The sequence below is a fragment of the Mixophyes fleayi genome, chromosome 11, assembly GCF_038048845.1.
Source record: "Mixophyes fleayi isolate aMixFle1 chromosome 11, aMixFle1.hap1, whole genome shotgun sequence".
In the NCBI taxonomy this organism is placed as follows: domain Eukaryota; kingdom Metazoa; phylum Chordata; class Amphibia; order Anura; family Limnodynastidae; genus Mixophyes; species Mixophyes fleayi.
Genome location: NC_134412.1, coordinates 39,985,560 through 40,007,880, shown reverse-complemented (window position 1 = coordinate 40,007,880; position 22,321 = coordinate 39,985,560). Strand labels below are relative to the sequence as shown.

Below are 22,321 nucleotides of genomic sequence, written 5' to 3'. Positions count from 1 at the left end.
TGGGCAACAGAAGAGATCATGGTATATAATAGGGATTGTCTTACAGATACAGTTACACAATTTTAGGGCTAGCGTTTGGTATACGTGCACGTCTACTGAGAAAATGTTTTGTGCGTGTGAGAATTTCCGTCTTACCGGTCTCTCAATTAGATCAATACAAGGCTGCAAGTCCAGACCAAAGTCAATAAAGTTCCACTCAATCCCTTCCCGCTGGTATTCCTCTTGCTCCAGAATGAACATGGTGTGGTTGAAGAGCTGTTGCAATTTCTCATTTGTATAATTAATACATAACTGTTCAAATGAATTCAGCTGTAAATGATAGAACATAAGAAAAATATTTAGCCAGAAACAAAGGCTTTCAAAAATGTCTCTAACCTCTAATAACACATTATATTTAGTAATGAACTATGAAAATAATAATTCAAAAATAACTGGATTGGATTTGTCTTTAATAATTATGGTGTGTACCCGTGGTGCTTGTCATGCAAAAGTCATCTGTTGTTTTTGTGCTGTTTTTAAACTACATGCCGAATGCAGGACATACTCTATTTGGAATAGGGATCCTTAAGAAGAATGTGTTCAAAATACACATGGGGATAGATTTATCAAACCTTCTAATAAGGAAAAGAGAAGGTATTGTCCATAGCAACCAATCAGATTCTAGCTATGATTTATCTAGTATATTCTAAAAAATGATAACTATAATCTACAATGATTGCTGTTGGCAACATAGTTCATTATGCTGTTAATGCTATAGTGTTTACTAAGGGTGTGTTTTCCATAGGAATGACACACACATATAGCAATGCTTGTCACTGACAGCAGTGGAATATCAGCAGTGCAGCACTAAGTACATTTTGCAGTGGACACAATTTTAATCAATCTGTGAAAATCAGTGGGAAGTTTCACATAGTGTATACAGTTCCACCAAATAGCCCTTTCCTTGAAGGAACATTTCACTTAACATGCACCTTTCATCGCCATGCTTCTGCAAATTCCCTTCTGTTAGTTGGTCATATAACTTATTTTATCTAATTTTTATGCAAATGTAATATTTTTCTGACAACACGGTTATCTTTAATAAGCCTATCCCACACATACAAAAATCACTCAATATTTGTTTAGTCAAAACAGACAGAACCAGGGGAGGAGCACAAGCAGGGTATGATGGACACCAGAGTCAGATGAGCTCACTTTTGCATTATTATTTTTCTCTCTTCACTCATTGCACTGACTGTAATCACATTTTGCAAGTGTGGAAAATCAATGGAAAATTTAAATCATACATAACCAATGCATAAATATCAGTCATGCATATTTCTTGATAGCACAATAAATCAGACTTGTACTGCAGAGTCAGGGCAGACAAAGTTCTATGTATAATTTATTTTTGGGCGTGAACAAATATTCTGTGAACATTTGCTTTACGCTTCTATATATGTAGTTTTGTTGTTTGGAAAGTGGTAGGTAAAAAAGGTCTTATTTGTAAAATGATACATGGCGCTTATTGCTTCATTAAACAATTATATAATCATCTCTCATAATTGCTTTATACAAACTTTAACTCTTTAATTCTCAGCAAGCATTCTACCAATTAATTTGGTCAGGGGGCAATATTTAATTATTTCAATACATGAGAGGGCTTATAGCTTCTGACCCTGGGGTAACACAAGTAAAGGGCTCCACCAATTCATACATGCTTACACTGACAGGCAAACACATGAAGATCTGCAAAGATTAACAACTCCTGCAAGATATTCACTGCTACTCCTGAAGCCTGCGATGCATGAACTGTTCTATTTACCCTGGCCATTCAGGCTCAGCATTTGGGGTGGGCAAAGAGAGAAATTGTCAAAGACCCAAAGAGCCCCTTGAGTTTCTGCCATTTGTTTTAACATTTTTTATTAAATCTGTTCTTCAGTCAAAATCTTGTTCGCTCAAACGTAGCAGGGGATGGTTTCAGCAAACGTAGCAGGGGATGGTTTCAGCAAACGTAGCAGGGGATGGTTTCAGCAAACGTAGCAGGGGATGGTTTCAGCAAACGTAGCAAGGGATGGTTTCAGCAAACGTAGCAGGGGATGGTTTCAGCAAACGTAGCAGGGGATGGTTTCAGCAAACGTAGCAGGGGATGGTTTCAGCAAACGTAGCAGGGGATGGTTTCAATGAATATGCTGATGGAGGGTTGGACTTGCTGTGCCTAGCCTAATAAAGCAGGAGGGACTGAGATGTTGAAGTGATGTCAGTGTTACTACAATGATACTTTTGCACCCTCCCCTACCCTCTTGCTTTGGTGGTAGGCCTGCCAGCATTGGAATAGGAACCATGCCTTGTTTTTACTGGCATTGGTGCTCAGTTACCTTTTCTGCTAGCTTGTTACACACCACCATCAGTACACAGGAGTGAGTTACAGTAACAGTATATAATTAAATATATAATCCAGTGGGGACTTTGAATGTTAATATAATGGTGGTGGCACTCTGCTCATCTTGTACATAAAAAAGTGTGTACTCTACTGAAACAATACATAATAATGGATGTTATATAATGGTTTTAACATTCTGATTGGCTGGTATAAAATCAATTGGACGCTGCTGGGCTAGTATATGATCAAATGGGCACATATAATAATGTGGTCCCACTGCAGGACTGGCTTATAATCATGTGGGCACACTGCAGGACTGACTTATAATAATGTGGGTACACTGCTGAACTGGCTTATAATCATGTGGGCACACTGCAGGACTGGCTTATAATCATGTGGGCACACTGCAGGACTGGCATATAATCATGTGGGCACACTGCAGGACTGACTTATAATTATGTGGGTACACTGCTGAACTGGCTTATAATCATGTGGGCACACTGCTGAACTGGCTTATAATCATGTGGGCACACTGCTGGACTGGGTTATAATCATGTGGGCACACTGCAGGACTGACTTATAATCATGTGGGCACACTGCTGGACTGGCTTATAATCATGTGGGCACACTGCTGGACTGGCTTATAATCATGTGGGCACACTGCTGGACTGGCTTATAATCATGTGGGCACACTGCTGGACTGGCTTATAATCATGTGGGCACACTGCTGGACTGGCATATAATCATGTGGGCACACTGCTGGACTGGCATATAATCATGTGGGCACACTGCTGGACTGGCTTATAATCATGTGGGCACACTGCTGGACTGACTTATAATTATGTGGGCACACTGCTGGACTGGCTTATAATCATGTGGGCACACTGCTGGACTGGCATATAATCATGTGGGCACACTGCTGGACTGGCTTATAATCACATGCATGCCTCAGCCTAAGGTAAAGAAAGGCACATTTTCACTGCTGGCCCTTATATTACAAAAAGAAGAGAGACTTGTGAGGGCAAATGCGACCTGAAACCCTTTGTAACTGTAAAATGGGAAAAAGTATAGCAAAATTATTCCAATAAACAGAGAAAAAAGTCCTTTGTACAGAACAATGTATCCAATGGATCCATATTCACTGAACATTTACTGAAAAATATAAAAGCAACAATAAACCCTGCTCACGAATACAATATAGTTCTCTTAAAGTCAAAATGACAAATTATATTACAATATATCATCCAAACCTTCATATTTACCTCAAAGATTTCAAAGCCAGCTATGTCCAGGATTCCTATGAACGACGCGCCTTGTCTTTTGGTCCTGTCCAGAGCTCTGTTAATGCGATGAACCAGCCAGCGGAAAAGCCTTTCATACAATGCTTTAGCAAGTGCCTCAATAGCAAAATCAGCCTGCATAGGAGGAAAGTCAGAAATCAGTATCAATTTGTAAAACGTAATCAGGAATATGCCCGTTTAATTAGGTTGATTGCTAACAAATATTCAGATTTGTTACCTGTTCCTTTGTTTGTGCCTTCTGGACATAATCACGCCCAACTTTAATCTTTGGCATCAGGATGGCACGAGTGAACTCTGTGACATTAAGTCCCAAAAGATGGCACAGTTTCTGTGCAGCTACAGAAAAAACAGCACAAATGGATCAGTTAACATTAGTGTAATAGTTATAACATAGTCAGGGGTTAAAAATAACTAAACTACATATTTTGTGTAATTTCTGAACTCACCGTGGGAAGGTAACAAAGGGGTTAACTTAGCTTTGCTGACATTACTGACCATTTGTCATAACTAGTCATAACCAGGCACCCTATTGTTCATTATGCTCTGTGTCATAGCATGGGGACTCAGCGTCTTCTCAGAACAGTGATTAAACCAACATGTCAAGATAGAGGCTATAGGTAGACACCAAATGGGGCTTAAAAAAGATAGTGCTGTGTTCATTATAAGTCCAGACATCAAGATTTCATATACTACAATGTAACTCATTGTCCATAATTAATATTCGAGATGTCCGCTATATATTTTCATAATTAGGACAATTGAATTAATCAAATATGTCGAGTTTAGAGATCAACCTAATAGCAAATATATAGAAATTAAGTATTGGCTCAAATAATCCATATTTTATAGGGATGTTTCATGGCTACACGTAGGTACATTTATGATCTGTCCATTGAAGGCAAAAAATAATTCTTATGCCTTGTATAACAATTTCTGACTATTTCTGAATAGTCTGTGAATCACAGCGTGTGAATTTCCTCCCCAAATGAACATAGCATATACACTGCCTCTCTGAGGGCCATCTCAAGGGAGGCTGAAGGAACATATTTAAAAGGCCACTGTATGTCATCAACAATTGTCATCTTTTTAGAAGCCAATTTCAAATTGGATATTCGCCCACTTTTTCCAACCTCTCCCAGGTGCAGCTACACAAAGTGAAATTAGTTCTGTTTCTGTTTGTATTCCTTTTTATTTTAAGAAACTGTGTTTTCATTTTAACACTGCATGTCATCTCATTCATTTTCTCTTTGTTACCTTAAGCATTGTGGCTATTTGCCATATTAAATTCCATTTAATAACGTTCTGTCTTTGTAGTGTTAATGAATTCTGGTTGATTTAAACTTTATCTGTAGTGGGATAAGCATTGTGATGACATTCTGAGCTAAGGGAAGAACGTAAGAGCTCATGCAAGGTGCTAGCTTTGAAAATAACTCATGGTGGTGGCAGTTTTGGATTAATAGTAAGGGGCCGATTCAATTCTGCAGATACGTTAGCAGTTTTACCGTTAATATGGTAAAACTGCACATAATTACCCTTAATACGGTAATTTCATTGGTGGATTTTTACTTGCGGCTCGCTGAGCTGCGAGATGAAATCCAGGTAAAAATTACCGTATTAACGGTAATACTGTTAACGCCACGTAATTCACGGCAAAATTGAATAGGCCCCTCAACGTGTGACATAAAAGGGGATTTTAAACATTGCTAGACACAGAAGGTGGGTTTGCAGTGATTAACCCTTTGTCTCACACACGTCATACAGGCTTAGGTGAGTGCTGGTTTGTGACAATTAGGAATACTTAGAAATAAAGACGAAGCATGTAGAATACCTAATTTCCTGCATATCAGTCAGCCATATCAAATGACATGGCAATTAAATCACAAACCTGTCAAGCTTATTTTGTTTACACCACTGACAACTCTCTTTAAAAAAATGTCAATGCCACGGTAGGTAGTTCAAAATAGAAAAGTACAAAAGACACCATCTCAAAATGATTACTTCAGTTACGTTATGGAAACTTTTCAACATATTAAGCTAATGTACCATGGTATGTTTTTATATCGGATACATTTATATTTGGGGCACCTTTAAAAGACCTGCGTATGTACATGACGCACAATATCTAAACACAACTACACACCTGTGTTATCTGGCATGGAAGCTTGGTCTGTGTTTCTCTCCTTCCGAAAAACAATATTACCGAACTGGAGAACTGCTGATACCATCCTCAGCATAGCTAGTTGAAAGGAGAGAAAAATAAAAAAAATATAGTAACATAATTTTTAACACAAATAGTTGTCATTCAGCATTTAGGTCACATACAACGGGTAGGGTTAGATTTGCTGTCCCAGGAGTACACTTCCTGGTCTTGTAACACTATAACCTCCTCGTGCAATGATTAGATTTGTACTGAAACTGGACAGCCGTTACACCTTGCCCATGTTTGCCTTTATTTTAAAATGTACTAACTTTCAGACCAAACTGAAGGTGAAAGGCAAATTAAATTTCCCACATTTCAGTGACAATGCAGATGTGTTCTATGTCAGACTATCATAGAACGGAAATGTATAGAGAATATTATTGCTCCATGGAAAGCACCCTTATTTCTTTCCTGGTGTTTCAAAGGTGCAGTATAAGTATTTTAAGCATCATTAACTTAAGAGGGTTTATTATGTGTATGTGAGTCTTAAAGGAAGAGGAGCCTCAGCTTAGATAAGATAAGAGATGAGTCCAACCCAAATCAAGGTACAAAGTACAAAGCAGTGTTTATTTGTGTTAATAGTTTTCCCCTCAATATTAAAAGCACGCAATTGTCAAAGAAATGAACTATCTATAGTGAAAATTTTGGGTTGCAAATGTCATAATTGATTTGATAGCTACACATTACAATATCTTAAATATTCGGATTTCGTGATATATAATTCACATGCTCCGAGAGTTATAAAAACATAAATCCAGCCATACTACAGTGGGACCAAGTAGCCAGCTTAAGTCTTAGCCTCATTCTCAAACAGCTGCAGTATTTCCCCACTCAGTAATGGCAACTGCTCTACAATGACATTCTTTCAGTTAATAATGCTTATAATCAAAACGGGGACAGCCTGTTACTTACACATGATTTCTTCATGATTAATTCCCATGATTTTCATGGACTCCATTGTCTCTTGGAAGATCTCTTTGTCTTGCTGTCCAGTAATAGTGATGTTACCATTGGACAGAAAGCGATACTGGTTGAAGCCTTCCAATAGCAAGTCAGCTAGAAAACAATAACCAGAATACATTTTGTGCTGTGGTTCCCAGTATAATGTGTGCTTTGTAACAATAATGCCAGAACACTGTTAAGTAAACTAGTTTAGCTAAAATAGTGCCATTGGCTATCCTTACTTCACTGCATTGCTTTCTACAATATGAAACAATTTTCATGTGAATCTACATGATAGATTTGGTTAGTATACATTATGCAAAGGCGATAGCTAAGTATGTTAATTATTTTTATATATGCAATAGTGTTAATATATTTGACGGCCAACATATATGACATTATAAACACAATTATTACTACTATGGGCCACTAGGTATTTACATTCCCCAACTTTAGGTAACACATGTATGTAAAATACAGTAACTCAACAATAAGTGGAGTTTGTATCAATTTCCAGTGTCATTTTAGATGCAATTGTCAATATCTGAAATAAAACTCAACTATGGTTAAATCAGTGCTTTTGCTTATTCATGGCTTTCTGTTCTTCAGGACAGAAAATAACATAACAAGACTTCCGCACCATAAATGAGCCTGGTTTGAGTGGATTGAGGGCATAGCCAAATTTGCCCCAATTTTCCAATCAGTGATGTTGTCAGGCATGCATTAAAAACTTGACTTAAAGGTCTCAAAAATGTCCTATCACACAATTTCATTAAACATGGCCCCAATGTCTGGGATTTGCATGGAAAATATAGAAAATAAAAATTTACTTTTTACATGCTCTCCTGCCCCTGATAAAAGTTGGTAAAAAATATGGAATGTTCTTTCATCTTTAGCTTGGCGGATCGCTCGAGATTTCTCCAGTAAATCTAAAGCAAGTGGTTAAGGAACTATATAACAAAGAATACGGCAAAGTCATTAACAATAAAGTAACACGTCAGTATCATTAGGTTTCTCAAAGTAGTGCTTACCTTATTAAGAAATAGATTACTAAACAACTGGTTAATTGCAAAGCATAGAGAATAGCACCTACTAGTTTAATTATAACACCTTGGTTCTGAACAGATATCTTTACAGCTAAATAACTATTCACTGATATCTACATAATTTGCTAGACTAGAGCCCAAACGACTAACAGCTTATATGACTCGAAAACTGTTGCATGGCCAATGCATAATTTAATGAATACATGAATATCCAACATCTATCTGATCTGAAACATTTATCTATTTGTAACACTAACAATAAGGACCTCACTTAGAGTCGGACGCAAAGTTCGTTTTAGGCGCATCCAACAAAAAAACACTATCATGCATGTGCAGAAAGCACCAAATCCGCCTGCATCTTGGACACTTGCGCCTAAAACAGACTTGGCGTCCGACTCTAAATGAGGTCCTAAATGTATAGAGGTTTATGTAAGTCTGTTGCAGCTTGCATAACGTAACCTATGTCTTCTGGGTTTTATTGACCAGTTATAAAAACAATACAGTTCCACAAATACTGGATATTCTTTTCATGAGTGTTCTGCTTCCAAACCCTACAACAGGTTACACATATAAAACCATGTTGCAGAATAAACATTCTTACAGGATACATCCACTTTTTCGCTTACATGTGCAAGTTCATTTTTCTGCATGTAATGAAAATACTACCTTCTCTTGCATGTGGGACACAAATACTGCAGAGCTTTATGTTTACACATTGATTTAGAGTTGAGCTAGGACATGGCTCCCTCCCAACTCTAAATCTGTCTGTACATTTTAAATCTGTCTGATCCACCTACAACATAAAATGGTTCAGTGATAAATTAAGGTTATCTTATGTCTCCACCTTCCCTTAGGTTTGGTACTAAATAATGCTTAGGAGTGTTAAATATTAAAAAGAAAATAGTCCTTTCCAATGAAATAGAGATGTCCATGGAAATCAGGTGAATAGTTAGTGGTATAAAAAGACAATAGCGCCTGCTTACTACAGGAGCGCTTGCTCGCTGCAGATTTCTTCCATGTGTTTCCCTGTGGAACGCAGTACATCTGGATATCGTCTAGCTCATGTTAGAAGTAGTGGAACTATGCGAATCAAACCCGTTTCAGCTTATATTTTAAGCCTTCTTCAGGTATTTGGGGCTAGACGGTACCCGGAAGTACTGCGTTCCACTATGGAACACACAGAGTAAGCGGGCAGTATGTTCAGCATTTGTCTATATTGTATTTTAACCTATTCTGCATGCAAAGTAGTTGCTAATAAATTGTATTTAATTGCCCAAGAGATACTTTCTAGGCTCATTGATATATATGATTACCACACAAAAAACACAGAAAGAAGACATTTGGAGCAGCAGCGAATTCCAGTGTGAGTATTATCTGTCCTCAAGTTACGAGTCACCAGCATATTGGGTAAGATATTTATCCTGATGTTTTGGCTTTTTGAAGTAATATTCTTCTGGGAAAAGGAAACTGCAGAACTATTTTCATGTACTTAAGTGTAGACAAGTGGCATGTTTACTGGTTTCTAATGTTATACCATGAACTTTTGGCGCTCTATTATATATCGTGTTGGGAGGATATATACCAGATCAAGCTGTCTTGTTACACCAAATACACCCAGGAAATATTCTACTGATTACAGAGGACATCTTTATTTCATTGGGGAGTACTTTTTGTACTGTAGGTTTTGTGCTGTACAAGTGAAACCTGTGAAGAGAACATCTAAACAACAATTGAATTAAATAGGCAGCACTGTTTGGAAAACAGACCCAGTGAGTCTATGACATTTAAATGCATATAACAAAAATGTCCACAACATGGACATATCGTTTAATCCCAATACCAATATGTATTTCGTTTGTGGAACAAAAACAACATTAGAACTCAACATTGTAAATTAAATTCATTCTTTGTAAAGTGCAGGAATCCAGCTCCTTAATGCAAATGAACGTGCCAAAAGGATACAGGTTTCAATGTTGGCTCCAACGATGTACCCAGCTACATCAAAATTAATTCGGATAAATTTGCCCTAGAAGATTTTAAATAATAATTATGTAAACAGGTACAGGTAGAGGAACAAGCTAAAAAAAACCACATATCAACATATATGTCTAGTGCGCAATAAAAAGAAAGAATAGGGAAAAAATATTTATGTGACATGCCATTAAAAATTATACGTGACATGTCTCAATTTGCTGTTTTTCCATTAAGTCATTGTAAATAATTATACATTTACAGCAAGCACATGTGTCCTGAAAACAGGTTATCAGCCAGATTATTTCTATCTGTTATTTTTATAAAGAATGAATGCCTATCTATACAAAATATAACAAATATAAAATATATATTATTCTGATGTTAGTGTTCATTGCCATGTATAGACAGCTATTTTTTGCTTGTAGAAAATGTATCTAACTTGCTGAGTGCATTTTGGAAAACTGCCGGATAGGAAAAATATACTTTAGCCTAAAGCAACCAATTATATTTGAACTGTAAAAAAGGAAAATAAAAGAAAACATCTGCATTGGTCCCTATATATTTTTTTCCTGTGTACCAGTTACATAAATGCCTCTTTAATTAATTGGGATGATTTACTTTTTCCTGTTTAGATTTATTGGGAAAGACAATTTTTATTCATATATTTTTTCAGATGGGACACTTTGTGTTCCAATTTGAAATAATGTAAGCGTAGGAATACAAAACACCAGGAAAGAAAACCAACTTACAAATCGTGAAGAGTTATCATTTTTCACAGTCTTGGCATTACCAAAGGCTTCCAGTATGGGGTTGGCCTGCAGAAGCTGATGCTCAAGTTCTCCCTAAGAATAATAAACAACAAATATGGCAAGTTGCAGAGTAATGTACGTATATAAAACATAAAGAGAGTCACTTATAAACAATCAGCTTAGTGCAACAGGATAGAGCCATTTATTTTACATCTGTAACTTCATGTTTCTTGGAGCGCCAAGATGGCATTACTTGCAGAAGTGCAAATAATTGCCTTGAAGGACAGGCAGAGGTGTGTTAAATCATTTAGTTCCAATTGTGTTTCAGGTGCAGCACAAAAGTATATTTAGTCAATTTGGCTAATATTAAATCAGCTGTAAAGGATGTTGATATGGCAAACTTAAAGGTGTTGCCTAAATCTTTCAGCTGTGCAGTTTCTGAACAATGCAAAAGACCATGTTTATAATGCCAGATTAAAGTGAAATTAAGCATTAGGTTGAATGGGGAATCAACTAGACATCTTTTGTGCTGGGATGACTGTATGGCCCCAAACAATAATGTATTTAAAACAAAGGCGGAACTAGCAAGCTGTTGGCCCCGGTGCAGGGAAGCAGGGAGGAGGGAACCGGGGCCCACAGTTCGCTAGTTCCCCATGCAGCGGGCCCCATTATCTCTATGGGCACCGGTGCAGGGAAGCAGGGAGGAGGGAACCGGGGCCCACAGCTTGCTAGTTCCTCATGCAGCGGGCCCAATTATCTCCATGGGCCCCGGTGCACCGCACCTGCTGTGTCCATGGTAGTTCCGCCAATGTTTTACAATTTACAGTTTAAAAATATCATGAAATAACTATGTCCCACACATTATTTTATAACCCATTCAGAACCACATGGGTACATAGACAATGCTTTCATCTGACCTTTCACCCTAATGCACTAGGTTAAATGGGCAGTCTTGTCATCACTCAGGTCTGAACCTACATTTGTACATCTGCAACAGCAGCGGTATCGATGCTGAGTGAGACCCACAACATTGCACTGTGCTGTCTGTCTGCAAATGACCCACATTCAGTTTACCCCTTTCTGTCAGGTCTTACAGCTTGCATCAGATCACACTGTAACCTAAGGACAGAGAAGGAACCTGATACTGTCCCTGCTAAAAGAGAGCTCACTCATGTGTGAGCCTGGCTATTCCACGTTGTTTCAATCAGCTTAGAAATAATACCTAATACAATGCACAAGAGATAATGAGATGAAATAGGAAGAGAATGCTCTGCCCTATGTATTGTTCCACAGCTTAACATCAGGTCACAAAGCCACACTATAGACTAACTTACACTAGATCAACAAAGCTTTGTGTCAAGATAAATATTTAAGATTTTTAATATACTCTATATAAAATAAAAATATCATATTAAAATGTGTTTAATTTTGTTATTAAAGATTTCTTATGGTTAAATTGCCTATCAAGCAATACATACCCATTGTGTGTTAAAATAAACATGATTTTTTTTAGTTACTTTTCATTAACCTATTACAATTTCTGTTTGGTTATGGTGCTCCTCCTCTTTCCTATTATTAGGTTTTCCTATTTATTATCCTTTTGGTTGAGTTATATCAATCCTACTTTATTTTGATTAGTCTGTTTTATTAACTACAAGCATTGGGGTGCCTTATAGTTTATGGTGAGGTGCAACCTGAAACTCAACACTTTCCACAGGTAGCAACATACTGATGAGGAGCACTATTAGAACATCACACCACATAAACTCATACCTAAATCCATTTTTCTGATGAAAAATGTTAATTTGCAAGCAGTGTCAATAATTTAATCACTTGTTCATTGTCATAACAAAATGTGCGGGCCACTAATTTGTTTCTGAACGTAAAATGAGCACATTTAATGTAAAACATGAAAAAAAAGCCGTAATGAAACTAATATTAAACAAAATGAGCGTTACTCACGTAAGACACAATGCTGGAGTTCTGAGGCGAAACCGCAAACAGCACAGAAAATAAAAACATACATAAAACAAATGTTAATGATAACAAAAAAATGAAAATGAAAATGAGCAATAAATAACAAAACACAACATAAAGTAGGTAAAACTGATGATGAATAGTGTTAATAATGGGCTATGTGGTAGAAATTAAACATCATTAAAATAAATGCTAAACATACAATGAAGTAAGTAACTAAATGATATATAAAACTAAAGTAACAAGCACTACTTGATGTGAAGCAAGATATTTTACACAGATTTCTATAAACATAAACATTCTATATGACAATGACTAGGGATTGTATAAATACAATGTAGGAGCATGTTTTTGCTATAATAATTCCAGCCTGTGAAGATGTAATCTGTATTATGTCCCTAGGGTTGAAATCCTAACATATATATATATATATATATATATATATATATATATATATATATATATATATATATATATATATATATATAAACAATTTTCATAAGAACCCCAAAAGTGAAAAACTTTAACAATACAGTGAACATACATTGAATTACTGTATTTGGTTACATTTTGCTACTTGCCGATGTCTCATGCAAATAAAAACACTGCATTGGTGAAAGCTGATGTGTGCAGAATTCTTAATGGTTGTAAGTCATTGTAAATATTTCAATCCACAGATATGAAAGCATTTTAACACAAGTAGCACAAAGGAAGCAATACATCAATTCAGTATTGACTAGGCTGCACCTGTTTACATATGTCTCTTAAAAATAACCCCAAGGAATGATGTATTTGCAAATGTACCTCTCACATGAAGTAAAGAGGTAAATATAATATGTCTCTAACTACTAATAATTACAATTACAATTATCATGTAGGTAACCACAGGCTAAAATTTTAAGGCTTTCCAGACAGATTCTTCCATAGTGAATAGCTTGTAATAATTAACAAATGAACATTGACCACTAATTAACATTGACCAGCTTCATATCCAATTTTAGTTTCAAATCCTGACATGTGTGTTTACGTCACCTACACACACTGGAGGCAGCCATTTTGTGGACTGAACCATTATTCTACAGGATGCAAACTATCAATTTATTAGGGACTACAGACATCACTCTGTGCCTTATGCCTCAGTAATGTCACTATTGCTTATTGAATTGAAATCCTGGAAATTGAGTCCACAAGACGTCTGCCTTCACTGAGTGTAGCGTACACATACACATCAACATTAGGGTTTGAGTGAATAGCAGACAAACTCTTAAACTGTTTTTAAACAACTGGACTATAGGAACTAAAACATTTACAGAAAAGCTATCACAATACAGACCGAGTATGTGTATAAAAAGTGAATATAACAGAACAGATGTAGGTGGTATCATTTTCTTTCATTAAGGTGTTTTAGATGTACCACTATTACTGTCAATGAAGATATTTTGACAATCTTCACAGATTACAACATACTGAAAAAGGGAAGTAACACAACAAAGCACTCTACTATGTAAGTCGTGTTATATATTGTTCAAATAAAATGTTAAATTCCAGAAAAAGTAATGGTACACAACAAATTAAAAGCTGTAATCTGGTGATAGCTTCCCTTTAAAATGTATGCATGCTTGTATGGAATGTGGTGCCTATTATTCTTAAATGTCCTGTGTATTAAAGTCATTACCCAATGACTTAGGATGAATTAAACTATTGCTAAATATCGTGGTATTTAACCACAATTATACACGCATGGCTAGATAAGATAATTAAAGACAATAACCACTCTAAACTGTTAATCTGATACTCACTGTAAAAAGAGCAGGACTAAAGATGTGCTAGTGGCATGCATTACATAAATCATGCAGGATGCACACACACAGTCAAACTTGCCTGGTGTTTGATAGATTTGAAAGATTCCATCTGGTATTAGTACAAGAGTACAAGATAATCAACAAAGACTGTTAGTAACCAGAGTCTACAATGCCCAATGCTGACAGATATAACAGCAGGACATTGCGCTGCAGCGGAATGTGCCACTCTCAACACTTTGCTAGCTCCTAAGGCAGAAAGTGAGCTGCTTCTGTGTATATTTAGGAGTCATATACTAGAGTATTCATACTTATTGCCACACAAAAATTCATGCAACATGTGTGATCTCATTGAGACACGTGCAGACATTATAAAATAAAGAAGATTACTGTTTACATATTAGATGTTTTCATGTTTGCTCTGTCTGCAGTCTGCATGTCCAGTAGGGGGACTTGTCCCAGAAGAATGTATTCTATGCAGGCTGGTATACCTTTTACTGGACCAACATAAAGATCATACATTTATTGTGGTTACATGTTGCACACAGGGACTTTGATAACCCTTTGATTAAAATACTGCCTATAACCTTCACATATTTCTGGCAAATTAATTTAAACATGTCACACAAAGCACAAATGTGTTAGCTTTGACAAAAGTGATATAATAAGACTTGTTTTATACACAGCTACAAAGCCTAGAAAAATGTTGAATATGTTATAACTTGATTGGCTACAGGCTGTTCTTTCCCCATACAAACTACCATACTAGGAACACGTGGATGGGCAACAAATGAAAACTGATAGCAAACAGTGTTCATATTCAAATGTACCTTAAAATACTAAGGAGCTGCAAAATTCTTAACTATAAGGATCAAACAGCTGTATGTGCAGTTCCCAAACCAAAAACACATTTGACTTTACACCGTTTGCACCAATCTGACCCAATCCATAACATTAATGGCACAGCATAGTGATGCAGCACACTTGTGCTATCTGTACCATGTCATTGCTTATTTTAACAATGCAGCAATTTTAGTAAATGACTGCAGCATTTAATTGTTCAAATCGCCGTCAGTAAAGAAAGCTTTGTGACAAAATGCCACAGCCATCAATAGTGAAGTCTGAAGTAACATGCTTCAATTGCATTGAACAACTTCAAGATATCTCACCTATGTATAATGTCTGACCAATGATAACATTGAGAACCTCTGATATATTTATAAAGAGCTCAGGAAAATCCTCAAAACCTCTAGAGGCGATTACTTCTTGTCATTTGGTAACTTAACCTTTGGCAGATTTAAGTATAGCTGTAATTTTTTTCAGCATGAAATAGCACATTACTGTTTGTTTGTTTTTCATATTACATGATTTACAGTAACACCTATTGTACATGGACCTACCTAACTGTGCTAACGGAAGACTGTAATGCTTATTTAATAACATGGTGCAGAGCAATAATGTGCTGTAACCCATAACAACCAGCGCCGATGCTAGGGTCCTTGGCGCCCTAGGCACACTGTGAAAATCGGCGCCCCCCCCCTTTAAAAATCGGTGCCCCCCCCCCTTTAAAAATCGGCGCCCCCCGCCGCGGGTACCCTGTTAAAGTTGGCGCTTCCCTTCCCTCCCCACGTCTTTCTTTATCTTACCTGCATTAAGCTGCTCCTCTCTGCTCTGTCTTCTCCCCTCCACTCACAGACACCATCGGGCCATGATGATGATGTCACGCCCGACAGTCAGTGAGCAGAGGGGAGGAGACAGAGCAGAGAGGAGCAGCTTAATGCAGGTAGGATTCATAGCCCCTTCCCCCTCCCCTCCCCGTGGATTTCTCGGAAGCTGTGCGGCGGCTGCCGCAGTTTTAAACGACCATAGTCAATTTTTTTAAATTTTGAGGCACCCTGCAGAGCCCGGCGCCCTAGGCAATTGCCTAACTTTGCCTAATGGGAGCGCTGGGCCTGATAACAACCAAATATCAGCTTTCAATATTGCGACCACACTAGACTGCTTGAAGGTGATATCTGATTGGTTATTGTGTGTTAAAACACACCATTTTTCTTTGTGCTATGATACTAAATATGACCCTATGCCTAATAACTTGGTGCAGGTTTGGATGACGGTATTCTAGATTTGAAAGAAAAAACACAGCCCCCAAAGACAGATTGCAGCAAGCCAATGTAAGCACTTGTAAATTTACAAACTGACATGCAATTACATTTTAAGGTGTCAGTTGTTTGTTAGGGAATTAAATGAAATGATTTCATGGGAAGTTAATTTACTGTGACTAACAGCGGTCAGTAGGGGAAGAATGAGGCTAATTAAAACAGTCCCCCACAAATGACAGCATAATTCCGTCACAAAAGTTTGCATGCCTTTCCGGCTGAATTAAGCCTTAATGTTCTCAGTCCTAGCCCATCCATATCACAAAGCAGAATGAATTGGCTGGTGTCATCCCTACTCTATTCGTAGGCTATAGGTTGCAATAAAAGCAAATTTACAAATACAGTACACAATGACATTGTGCAGAATGGCAAAGTAAAAGTTGGAAAGCAAAAATGCAATTGCCTGAGGCAGCCAGCTACACCGCAAAATATCACAGTAATTTAATTTTTCTGGACTTGTAACTTGTTGAACATTTTTAATTAACATAAAGGAGGAGGCTGCTATAAAACAGATGGCTTACCGGAGCTGTGTGCTCTTTACGCCCTTTGTGTGAAGATGCCACATGTGCCAGGTACTGGATAACTTTCTTTGTGTTCTCTGTCTTCCCAGCTCCTGATTCCCCACTGCAAATAGAAAGCGTCTCTTAATATAATAACGACAGTATTATATGCAGTGTTCTCCAGGGAACATTTTTTCTAGCTGGGTGGCATTAAGAAGTAGCCGGCTGTGGGCAGTGTAATAACCTGCAGTAATATTGAAAAATGTTGGAAAAATGTATTACCCACACCTGCCTGGACTGGTCAGACTGGTGGTCAGTGGTCTAACACACACTGCTGGCTGCAGAGCTCACATAGTGGCTGCTCTAGTAGGAGAAACAATGGTTTATTCTATAATAATAGGGCTCCAAGAGCCGGATGGCAAGTAAAAACAGCCGGGTGTAGCACTCGGGAAATAGGTGCTGGGGAGAACACTGCTATGCATAGATTGGTTTATATTAGACCTAAGTTCAGTTGCACTCTCTGAAACTAAATTGGAGTGAGTTCAAAGTAAAAAAAAATAATTTATTACATTCTTAGCGGTATCTAGCTATCATTTATCTACCAAAGATAAGGTATAAAGGCTGTGCCATCCAAGAGGACATTTTACACTAGTGGTACCAGATCGTGTGCTGTCTGACCTTTTAACATATTAATATTTCATATTTAATGCTGTGTTGTCCTACAATGAGATATACTGTACACCAGTACAAATTTCTTCACTAATTTATAGCATACCATGTAAACAAAGGCATGAAAATGCCTAACTGAGCTTGTTGTACTGCAGAGCACAACATATAAAATGTTATAAAAGAAGAAAACTGCTAATATAGTTTAATTTGTGACAGCATCGCTAGTTTCAATTGTGGGCTTTGCTAAGAATGTCAGGAGGACAAAACTACCAGATGACATATAAATAATATTTTTTCTTAGTTAATATTTGTTTATATTCATGTTTTAAATCAAGTAGGGTAGTAAGTAGTAGTATCTATTACTTACGTGCAAAGAATTGACTGATCTTCACGATCTGTAAATAAATAAAGAAGTTGCAGAATTAACTGAATACATTAAACAGAAATGCAAATAATAATATTGCCATGATGACATGTGGACATTTTCTCAGGTGAAAAGTTATTAAATTATTTGCAGGAGCAGTGCAAAAACAAAGTGGTGACATTTGGAACTGCATTCTCATGTATTTATTTTATTACATAGAACGTTTGTATCAGATCATACTGAAGATTAGTTTTATGAGTCTTTTTACCATTGAGGCCAAATGGGTGAGGGTCATAACGTTTGCAAACTCTGATTAATTTCTCTTTTAGCTGCCCCCACCCAGGTGAAGTTTCCAGGTGTAAATATAAAAAGGTTAAACAAAGTGCTGTATACAGATAGTGAAAGTACAAAAAGCATCACAGCCAAATAAAATTGCTGCGAACAAGTTATACGCAGATAGGATGCGACCTGTTCTATCAAAAGGCACCGGTTTGCAAAGACTTGCAGACACTTTCTACCTGGATCTGTCTAGCTATATGAAAAAATAACTTGTTTTATTGTTAGGTACAGAAAGGTATACAGATAATGTGATCACACAAGATACATTTTTCCACTATTAGACAAAAAGAGAATATATTATCATTGTTAAATATGTATGCTTTTCTCATACCTTGAAGCATGCTACGGTAAGCAGTTTCTGATATAGCGTAGATGTGTGGAGGCATTTCATGGCGTTTCTTTCCTCGATACATTTCCACTATTTGTTCTGTATATATGGGCAGGTTCTTGTATGGGTTAATCACTACACAGAAGAGGCCTGAGTATGTCTGCATGAAAATCAAAAATATTTCAAGCATCAATTTATGTTCAAAAATAATTTGAAATAATCTTAAAGTAAGCAACTGTAAGGTTCAGCAAAAGTTTTCCAATATGAAGCATTATTACATGTCCCCAATATTGATCTTTGCAGAAATAAATAAAAATATTAGAGTAGTTACTTTAAAACAATTTAAAAGAAATTAGAAGTAGAGATTTAATATTACTGAATATTAGCACATAACATATAGAACAGTACGACGGCACAGTGGTTAGCATAGCTGTCTCAAAGTTCTGGGGTCATCAATTTATGGTTTATGGCTCTATTGATATAATAATATGTATACTATGTACACATACTTATAATCTCTTTACACATACTTTTCAGTGTCAAGCCTTTAAATACATGTAAACCTGCTTAGCTGATATTTTTCTATCCAGTTATATTGGGGGTTTTTTTTACTATTTTTTTAAATGTTTATTTTTGTTTAATGAATGACTTTAATTTGATTACACTTTTATGGGTAGGATTTATCAAACATTCTAAAAAGGAAAATATTCCAGCTAGCATTTATCTAGCTCATTCTACAAAATGTACTAGATAAATTGCAATCGGAAACACAGCAACTTTTTCTTTATTAGAAAGTTTGATAGATTTTAATCCTTTCACAATATTTTTTTTGTCCTTGCTTTTGTATCTACCCAAGAAGGTGTACTTCTAGTTTACTTTGAACCTAAATTGCTGTGAAAGTCAATATACACATTTTGTATTAGTTTAAATGCACTTATCTATGATACATATAGAATTGCTTGTAGGGGTTGTTAGTATGGGAAAGCTCAACATTTCAAGCAATAATTTGTGTAAATTAATCCGCTGTTTAACCACTGAGAATCCTCCAAAAATAAATGGCTCACTTCACAAAAACCTCTAGCCTGAGTATGTGTCAGCATACAAAAGCCCTTTTCGCACATACATCGCAGGTTTGATGATAGACGTTAAAAGGACTTTTCTATAAGGGTTGTGTTTAGGGAACACTAGCCCATATTTTCCACATGCTAGCTGTGCCATTAGTTAATTAACTGCCTCCACACTGATGGCATTGTATTGGAATCTTGTTATTTAAACCCTTTTTCAAAACAAAGACACACCCATAAAATTATTAAAACCAAACAAAAAAAAAAATATTTCATTGCAGAAGCACTAACAACTGCGTTCAGATAAGAATACACACAGGTAAAAAGAAAAATAATCATAAATCAGAGTGAATATGTACCAAACAATTTCTGTGTCTATAAATTATAAATATGGACATGCAAACTACATTTTAATGTAAGTATGTAAGACTCAATTGTGAAGGGTTATCTAGCAATTGGAGAAGCAAGATCAGTTTTATAATTTCTCAAACCCACTGGTGTTTTATTTGCGCTTATAAAACTAGTAATAACGCATGACAAACACATCACATGTGATATATTTTATTTTACTAACATTGCTGTAAGTTTCCAGATTTGAGTCTATATAAGGTAAATGCAAAAAAAAAGTAAAAAGTAAAAATGCTACTGTGATGCAAGACAAACAGCAAGGAGCACTATACTACAATGGTTTTTTATGATTTCTAGGGCTAAATGTAGCAAGCTGAGAGTTTGTAAAGTGTAGATGTTGCCTATAGCAACCAATCAGATTCTAGCTACCATTTTGTAGAATGTACTAGATAAATGATAACTAGAATCTGATTGGTTGCTATAGGCAACACCTCCACTTTACAAACTCTCAGCTTGCTACATTTACCTCCTAGTGTCAGACCTGTTACATATGTTAAAAAAAACACATTATAAAAAACACCTGTGAGTATTAGCTGTTACAATTTTGGATAGTTTTAGGACCCGAGACAAGTTTATGGTTAGGATCTAGTTAGGACTGAAGCTTACATTGGGACTTTGACTAATATTATATGTCATATTATATGTCAGGTTAAAAGTTGAGGTGATTTTAGGTTTTGGACAGGGACTAATGTTAGCCTTGAATTGGGTTCGGATTTATGACTTGGGCTAATTTTAGAGCTATGTAAGAGTTAGACTTAAGACTTTAAAATAAATACTACGGTGAGCATTATTTTTTATTTGACCAAGGAGATCACCTTGTACAATAAACTTAGTGGGTGTAAAACATTGCAGCCTCCTCAGTTATTGAAAAGGAGAGATCTATCCAACTGCCAATCAGCTTAATGCAACAAACACTGCAGCTTCCTCGGTTATTGAAAAGGAGAGATTATTCTAGCTCAAACCAAGTGAGTATTATATAAAGTACATTAGAACATATACCTGCACACACATGTCTAAGTTGCGAAAACTAAAATGTCTGTTAAATAAAGAATACACAATGAAAATAGGAAAGGAAGAGAAGCAAGATCTATTTCCTGCCATAGAAGCCAAAGTGACCACACCTATTCCTCACGATACTCTTAAAGACTATGTTAGGGGAATGACTCCATACAATTACAGGCTTCTTTACCCTGTTCTTGTTTGCCAGTAAATTAGAGAGGAGAAAGTCACTCAATACCTAGCAATTATTGTCAGTCAGATTTTTCTTTGAGAGTTTATAAGTTTGATAACTCAAATGTGCAAAGGCAACAATACTGCCCTATGTCCTTCATATGTTTTAATGCTAAAGTTATCATGGCAATGTTAATAAATACACATTCAAACTCAACTTGTACACAAAGCAATCTTTAAGTTAAAAAAAATTAATAATATATTAGCAGTAGCCAACAAGTGGTACAGATAATATAGCATAATAATAGCATATATGTATGGTCCTGACATTTTAAGTGAGCTCCTTGTTTATTGTATCTATGTCAGAATAACAAAGTTTGGGATGAACCCTGCTCTAGCATACAATATTAAAAAATCATAATATAAAAAGGTGTCCATAGATACAACAACTATTCACATATTAGAATGAATAGGCTTGATATGCGATAAATGTTCAATTATAACACAAATGTAGCGATCGCATTTTGTGATATACACAATCAGATTAAGAATGGACGATCACTTCACACATAACATTAGTAGACCTCGGTCATATGAATTTATTACAACTTCAATTTGACCATTTAAAATTAAAATTTTCCTCATCATATTGTCAATCAATTAAAACATCTAACCCTGACTGTATATAATCTATTGTCACCCACGCACATTTTGATTTTCTAATAATTTAATAAAAAATATATATGGTCATCTTAACAGATTTCTATATTTCCAACTAGTGTGAAGCTTATTAGTTTTCACATATATATGAGTGGTCTCAAGGAGCCCTTAGTGCTAGGTTATCTTGTAGTTATCAGATAATTTCTTGTCTACTTCAAATTCTGCAAAGTGCTTTCACTTCACAAAACATTTTTTTGAACAATCTAGTTAAATATATTTATGTCCAAATCCCAACCACTCCGGCACTTCAAGA

The 22,321-nt window shown here is 36.2% G+C and overlaps 1 protein-coding gene across 1 annotated transcript in view; it reads right to left on the bottom strand.

Annotated features, from left to right (window-relative positions):
- Positions 1 to 22,321, bottom strand: part of LOC142107553 (myosin-10-like) — a 139,007-nt gene that overhangs the window by 73,270 nt on the left and 43,416 nt on the right. Inside the window, exons 3-14 of the mRNA XM_075191051.1 lie at positions 18,710 to 18,866; positions 18,043 to 18,070; positions 17,028 to 17,130; positions 12,537 to 12,557; positions 10,575 to 10,667; positions 9,814 to 9,877; positions 7,636 to 7,734; positions 6,776 to 6,919; positions 5,804 to 5,899; positions 3,881 to 3,999; positions 3,625 to 3,777; positions 136 to 309 (exon numbers count right to left, since the gene is read on the bottom strand). Coding sequence (XP_075047152.1) covers positions 136 to 309; positions 3,625 to 3,777; positions 3,881 to 3,999; positions 5,804 to 5,899; positions 6,776 to 6,919; positions 7,636 to 7,734; positions 9,814 to 9,877; positions 10,575 to 10,667; positions 12,537 to 12,557; positions 17,028 to 17,130; positions 18,043 to 18,070; positions 18,710 to 18,866 — 1,251 coding nt within the window. The remainder of the gene's footprint in view (positions 1 to 135; positions 310 to 3,624; positions 3,778 to 3,880; positions 4,000 to 5,803; positions 5,900 to 6,775; positions 6,920 to 7,635; positions 7,735 to 9,813; positions 9,878 to 10,574; positions 10,668 to 12,536; positions 12,558 to 17,027; positions 17,131 to 18,042; positions 18,071 to 18,709; positions 18,867 to 22,321) is intronic.